The 6,970-nt window shown below is 39.7% G+C and overlaps 2 protein-coding genes across 2 annotated transcripts; both read right to left on the bottom strand.

Moving 5' to 3' along the window:
* Positions 1-26: 26 nt before the first annotated feature.
* LOC130404428 (probable E3 ubiquitin-protein ligase HERC4) lies at positions 27-1,462 on the bottom strand. Its single transcript, XM_056609133.1, has 3 exons — positions 1,174-1,462; positions 432-704; positions 27-352 (listed from the first exon to the last, which is right to left on the bottom strand). The coding sequence occupies exons 2-3, from the start codon at positions 655-657 to the stop codon at positions 189-191; spliced, it is 390 nt and encodes a 129-aa protein (XP_056465108.1). The 5' UTR covers positions 658-704; positions 1,174-1,462; the 3' UTR covers positions 27-188.
* A 2,954-nt stretch (positions 1,463-4,416) lies between these two features.
* Positions 4,417-6,616, bottom strand: LOC130404898 (androgen-dependent TFPI-regulating protein). Its single transcript, XM_056609842.1, has 6 exons — positions 6,048-6,616; positions 5,823-5,948; positions 5,532-5,633; positions 5,310-5,425; positions 4,606-4,757; positions 4,417-4,454 (listed from the first exon to the last, which is right to left on the bottom strand). The coding sequence occupies exons 1-6, from the start codon at positions 6,198-6,200 to the stop codon at positions 4,417-4,419; spliced, it is 687 nt and encodes a 228-aa protein (XP_056465817.1). The 5' UTR covers positions 6,201-6,616.
* Positions 6,617-6,970: the final 354 nt, after the last annotated feature.

Below are 6,970 nucleotides of genomic sequence, written 5' to 3'. Positions count from 1 at the left end.
TAGGAAAAACTATTATGATACAATTATATTTGAAGTAAACAACAACAGTCTTACACTGAATAATGTTGATGCTGGGAAAAAGGGTGCACTACAAAGAAAAGTAGGATCAACCTTTCTGTGGAATGTGATAAATGGGCAAACAAAACATTAAATAAATAATGGCTTCATGCCAATAAGAACAAATTAGATTACCTTGGCACACGGACACATTCTTCAAAGTTATTAAGCCCCAGTTGCCCATCAGAGCCCAGTCCCCAGGAGAACACCTGCGCCTTGTCATTCAATGCAAGCGTGTGGGATTCTCCACAGGACACAGCCACAATGTTCTGCGCATCCAAGGCCACTACCTGTTCTGATGGACAACACAAATCTTAACCAAAATGCATGCATAACTGATTTTGTAGCGTCCAGGTTTCATGGTTTCAACCAACCTGGCTTTTTTCGCGACTTATCGTGTCCTAGCTGACCCAGGTCATTGCAGCCAAATGTGTAAACAGTCCCATCTTCCAGCAAAACAGTGGTGTGTCTTCGGCCGCAGCCCACGTCACACACCTGCTTCCCGTGAAAGAAGTCACATTTACGAGGCTCTATGACTATCTCCTCGTCAATTCCACCCAAACCCAATTGCCCATAGGAAGCATTGCCCCAACACAACATTGTTGTTCTGTCCGTTGGCTAACCACACCAACCGGGTATCCGATTATCTGGAAAGAAATGACACACTTTATGTGGCTTATGCGTCTAAAAACTGGATGCAGACAAAGATTTTGTTGTCACCAAAGATAAACAGTGGCTGTTTTTCTGCTTACATGACATGTTACCATCATAATAAAAAGTGATAATGAATGCTCACTATACAACTGATGAATTGATCCATCTGTGTGACTGTACACCGTTGCTAAACCTCCCAAAGCTAACGAACTCGTTTCATCCATTTTGCTGAAGGGCATTACAAGCATGTTGACACTTGTACCAAGTCCCAGTAGCCCATTCTTCCAGACATATTTCACCTGGCTGTAGTACAGTGGTCTTAGTTAGCTCAATCATTAACAAACCCCACCACCACAACAACAACAGCCCTCAACACCAGCCCAGTGGTGGAACTTTGCTACCTAAGTTCAATAAGAGGTGACAGCGAGTCACTTTTAAAAGCAGGTCTTACGTGAACATTACCTGTTGCAGTAGGTGAGCCCAGCGGGTTAAGACAGCTAGCTAACATTAGCTGTCTGCAGCTTTATGGCATGTCTTGCCACAGTCAAACTGTTATGTTCACTCTCACGTCACGTGTTAGCCCCAGCGAGTCACAGCAGAGCATGGTTTGCTAGATACGAGATAGTATTCGCCCTGGTCGCTCAGAGCTATGAGCCATGGACGATCTAACGCCTAAATTGGGGACTCCAGCTCTGGTGTCCTCCTGTCAACAGCAACTGGCACAAGTGCAGCCAGACGAACGTGAAGCTAGCGAGAGAGCGGACACGCGTGCGCATTGGGTTCGTCTCCCGATTACAGTAAAGGTTCTTCATTCAAGGTTTGTATTCATATCTACGGGTCAAAATAAATGAACACCATAAAAAAATATAAATCTGTTCATCTTAATACAAATCTGTCTTTATTTAAATAATGAAAATGTATATATATTTCCGTTTATATTTTGACCGCTTTTATTTTGAAGGTAAAACTAATGTGCTACAGAAGCAACAACACTGCTGCAAATACTTGACAGAAGTGAAGAAAAGTCGCGAAGCTTGGAGAACAAACAAGATCTACTAATTCTAGATCTAAATCGGGTTAATTATCAGATTTGAAGTAATACGTTTATTTGAAGGCTGCTGTGGCTCGGGTTATTTACCCCTGGAAAACATATGAATTAATCATAATTGTATTTGATTTTATAATTATTACATTGCACTTGCCATGATAAAAAGAAGTAGGCCTATAGGCCTACTATATTTTTGAAAAACAAATAGGCTGTAACATATTGCTTCTAGTGTGTTGTCAATATTTACAATGATCTTTTTTTAGACTGTATTTGATTGTTTTCTTTAACTTTTACTTTAACTTAGGCTACATATGATATCTCTACCAAGATCTGTGGTAAAGAAACTTTGTCTTTCCTATATGTAAATGTCCATTCAAGGAACATTATGGTTCATTATCGTTCCTAGATTAAATGAAATATAATATCTGGCTCCCTCTAGTGGAGCGAGTCAATACATACAATCATAAGAAAGTTAAACGGTGTAAAATTCATGGACAGGTTCGGGAATTAAATACGCCTATTCTGCTGTGCCCTCTGAATTAATTAATTAATTTAAAAGGATTGATCGAAAGCCTTTCAGACTGTTGAGGTCGAACCTCTGAATGTAGCACTACCTAGGCCTATCTCAAAAATAGTGTTTTTATTATTCTAATTCTGGAGAGAATCTTATCAAAAGGGCGTCAATATGTGACTTTTTATGTTGTTCATGGAACAATCCGGCCCTCGTGATTGTTTGCATTCCACAAAGTCCACAAAGCCAAAGGTGTATCTGCGTAATAGCCTTCGTCACCTGTTTTATCAAGACATCTTATAAGATGTAGAAATAGAGGCGACTGGAATGCTGCGTGTCTTGTATTTCTGGTTCTTTCTGCGTGTAGTCGTTTCCAGACGGTAGTATCTCCAGTCACAGTTCCTTGTTGTCTATCAGTGTTCGCTAACCTCACTCACACACACACACACACACACACACAATTCAGAGTTGCGCTCACGGATAGGCGAGAGCCAAGAAGAATACAAATGCTTTACCTGCTAGGAGTAAGTGCTTATTTTTTTGTTCCTTTCCTCTTGCTCTTTCTAGGTGTGTGTGTGTGTGTGTGTGTGTGTGTGTGTGTGTGTGTGTGTGTGTGTGTGTGTGTGTGTGTGTGTGTGTGTGTGTGTGTGTGTGTGTGTGTGTGTGTGTGTGTGTCTAAATCAGTGTTCAAATGTGACTAAATCCCTAATGGCCGCTGTTTTCCCTGTCTTCCTCAGATCATCATTGGCATCATTTTCATCATTATGTGCTTTTCAAACGCCCTGAAGCCGGTAAGGAGTGAAGATTGTGTTCTGTAACATTTATGTAACTCGATTTCATTTGTGGTCCTGTGTCTTTCATTGATGAGCAGTTGACCCTTCATATCGTTGGCTTTTACATAGATGATTAACTGATTAGGCCTACTGATTAATTCAATGTTTTTTTGAGAGCTTATGTATACCTTATAAGACCACTCTTCATGTGCGATGCAGGGCAAGTTCTTATCCTATAATAATAGAAAATAAACGCACAAAAAATTAAATTAACAATAACTACTTAGCAAAAATCCAGGACGAAGATAATTAAAAAACAGGATTCTAATCCAACCAGCATCTAAAATAAGGAATTTGTAATCTGTTAAGTATAACATGTCTTTCCATATCACAGGGAAAAGGCAAATCGGATTATAACTCGGTCAACAGCAGAAAGGTAAGAAGCCCAGAAGAGAAACAGTTGAAATGATTCATGTTCATATCCGACACAGACATTAACACAAACATATTTTCATTTCGGTAGAGGGATTTAAACGAAGAGGATCTACACTTGTTGGCTAAAATCCTATCGCTTGGACTGGTGGATGCAGATCCCAACTACCTTCAACATCTCAAGTGCTTCAGGGACTTACATGGAGGATCTACCTGATCACATTACACTGGCGCTTACGGGAAATCATCAATCTTCTGGAGGAAGTGGCGCATAGATCATGTTTGACATATCGGCGGATATGAGACGAAACATACAAAACAGGTTGAACCAACTAGCACTGTACACTGCTGTGTACTGTGTTATTGCAAATCCAGCTGTTAAACTAACCCACATGCTATTGGCAGAACAGGCTAAATGTGGGCAGAAGCCTTTGCTTTGATCAATAATGTCCCTGTCAATGAAGTGGGACCAGGGACTTAATGCTGGATGTAGGCCGACTCAAATTGGTCCAGCTTGAGTCTGTAGATCTACTATGGCCTCTGCCTCCCAGTGTTATTGATGTGTAATTGATCACTGATGTGTAAATATGTAAAACACTTCACATTTGTGTAAATGCTGGTTCAATATCTGCATTTAGAAAAAAATATAGCAACATATGAATATGCACAGTAAGAGATGAGTAATTCAGCGCTCAATTGGACATGGTTTATTCAATTGCTCATGCTATTTATAATGAAATGATTTGTACATCTTCAACCCTTTTATGAAAGTTGGATATAACTTCAGAGGTATACATGTTCAAGCTATTCCTTATTTTTATTTATGAATGGCCACAAAATCTTGAGGTAATGCAGCAAGTTGATAAAGTCAAACCAGAAGTCTTGGAAAAACATGCAACGTTGTGCAACAAATACATCAGATTGTAAATAGAAGCTCACAATCACTTTTGTTTAGTCATTGAATTCTCCTTTAGTTCACCTAGAAGTGAAGAGAATAAAGAACATGTGAGAAATGAAACACAGAGAAATAAGTTATTTATATGTTTTACACAATTAAATTGTCTGCCCTATACATTTTTGACTAGGAGTCAGTTGTGCTTTCTGTTATTGGAGGATAGTAAGTGACTTACCCCAGACACAGTAGTTGAGCTTTTCCCCCAGCAGGTAGAGCAGGGTAACCACAGACATGTTAAAAACGAAGAGGCACAGCAGTCCACCGTGACTGAATAATCCCAGCAGGGGATACACCCAGATACCGACTGACAAGTACACCCAAATCACCCTGCAGAACAAGTTCACAGCCGCATAAAATGTGTTAATAATGTTTGTTTCTTATCAAAAAATGTAAGTGAAACATAAACTTGTTTAAAATGATGATCAATTGTATTTTAACCTCCCTGCATGAAAGCCTGAGTCTGTGATCGTGTGGTGGTAAAATGTTGATTTTATAAAACATACTCTGTTTATATTAACATTTACAGCTATTTTTTCTATGTTATGGAAGCCATGGCAATAACAAGATGGTATGTAGTAAGCAAAGTGCCTTTAGTGCACCGAAAGCCTAAGGCACGCACGAGTTCAAGAACAGTGGGTGTTACAGTATGTTTTAACCCCCCCAAGCTCTTTGCAGTATTAACCAGTAATAACCAGTAGTAACTGGTCTGTTGGGCTTGCCTAGACCTATGAGCTTACAATCTAAAAAAACTGTTTTGAACGACTTGAGGAAGAGTGTAACATGATCATCATCATAATTATCCTCATCATCACCACGGTATTAGGTGACATTTAAACACAATATGGGTTTGTTCATGTGTGTGTGTGTCGTGCAACATACCAGCTGAGGTAAGATAAGCCCACGACTCCCAATGCTACCAGGCCATGCTTGGTCTTTGGGTAGACATGGGGCTGGACCAAGAACTCACCCAGTAAGATAGGAAAAACAAACGTGTGCTGTGTATGCAGAAACACGCTTTAGGTTATTATTATGAAGTGGAAACAGAAGAGCAGAATGTATTTTGCAGTGAGTCAGACTCGTCACTGTCACGGAGTCACGGACCATGGAGTGATTCATCCAGGGAGGGAAGAAGCTATCGATGCTGGCTGGGTACACAAGCTCCCTGTCGTAGGCAAAGATCATCCAGAACAGCAGGACGACAAACTAAAGAAAAGCAGAGAAAAACAAAACCAATCCAAAACACATCGCCGACGTCAACATCTTCATCGTCATCGTCAGCTTCAGCATCGGCATCAACATCATCATCATCAACAGCATCATCAACATCAAATTTTCGTCATTATGTCCAAACTCTGTGTTGCATTGTAAAAGTGGTTTGCCGTGGATTCTCACCATGCCAACGGGGAATACAAACACAGAGAAAAGCAGATCTTTACATCTGTTGAGGATCTTTGACGATTTTTTTCCAGCCTGAAGATCAGTCACAGCAGCCAGGCCAAAGAATACCAATTGCAATATCTAAGAAAAGTGAACAATTCATCCATTCATGTAATTCGAATAGGTTCCGAATACAGTTCAATGAACACACAAAACGACTGACAACACAACATTACTTACCAAATTCAAAAAGGTGAGGTACTTCCATGGTCCCCCATAGACAAATATCCCAGGAGGTAAGTCCTCTCCATCTTTGGCAGCCAGGGACATTACGACAAAGGCATACCAGCCGAAAGCAATGACGTGGTACACCGTGCTCACCGTAGGCTTCATTTGGACGTGTTTTTTTTAGAAAACAAAGTAATAACACTGCAGATAATACTCTGCTGGAAAGTCTCGAAGACAAGCGACCAAAAGCTAAATTTGAATACATAAACAATCCTTGTTTATTTTGCTATAGTATCTCGCTTCACAGTGTGTACCCTTTATTCATGCAAGCAGAGAAAGTCTATAGGACTGGAGGTTTTAAAATAGAAAGGCTTGTTATTTGAAGATTAGTGAAATATGCCATGGGCTTATTAGGGTATTTAATAGCAGTGAAAGGGAAAATCCTTCTGAGACAAGAGGTCGACTGTTGCTTATGACGCATTGGATTTCTTTTTGTTTCACAACCATTCAGCTTAAGTCTGGGCATGTTCTGCAAATTCAATTGTTAGATTTCCCTTTTACTAACATACTTTATTATACCGCTGGCTGTTGACTTATTACAGTGCCACAAATATGAACAGAATGTTCGAAAAAGCATATGTAACACTCAACGTTTCAACTAAGACCAAGAAAAAAATGTGCAAATAAAGGTTTATGTTGGATTTAAATATTGCACATTTTGCCTATTCCCCCTTAGGCCCAAATAGGTATAGAGTCAAGATGCGGAATCTAGACTCAAGAATTTTGTCTTGCATTTTTTAATTGCAAACAATACTTATCTCTACATTTCATTCCTTGGACCAACTGTCTAAAAATCCAGATCAAGCCAAGATTAGAATCTGCAATAGGACTACAATGTAATGAATGCAAAAGCTTGTATGTTATGATTGGTAGGT

The sequence above is a fragment of the Gadus chalcogrammus genome, chromosome 15 (assembly GCF_026213295.1).
Source record: "Gadus chalcogrammus isolate NIFS_2021 chromosome 15, NIFS_Gcha_1.0, whole genome shotgun sequence".
NCBI classification, from domain to species: domain Eukaryota; kingdom Metazoa; phylum Chordata; class Actinopteri; order Gadiformes; family Gadidae; genus Gadus; species Gadus chalcogrammus.
This window is presented reverse-complemented; position numbering and strand designations above follow the sequence as displayed.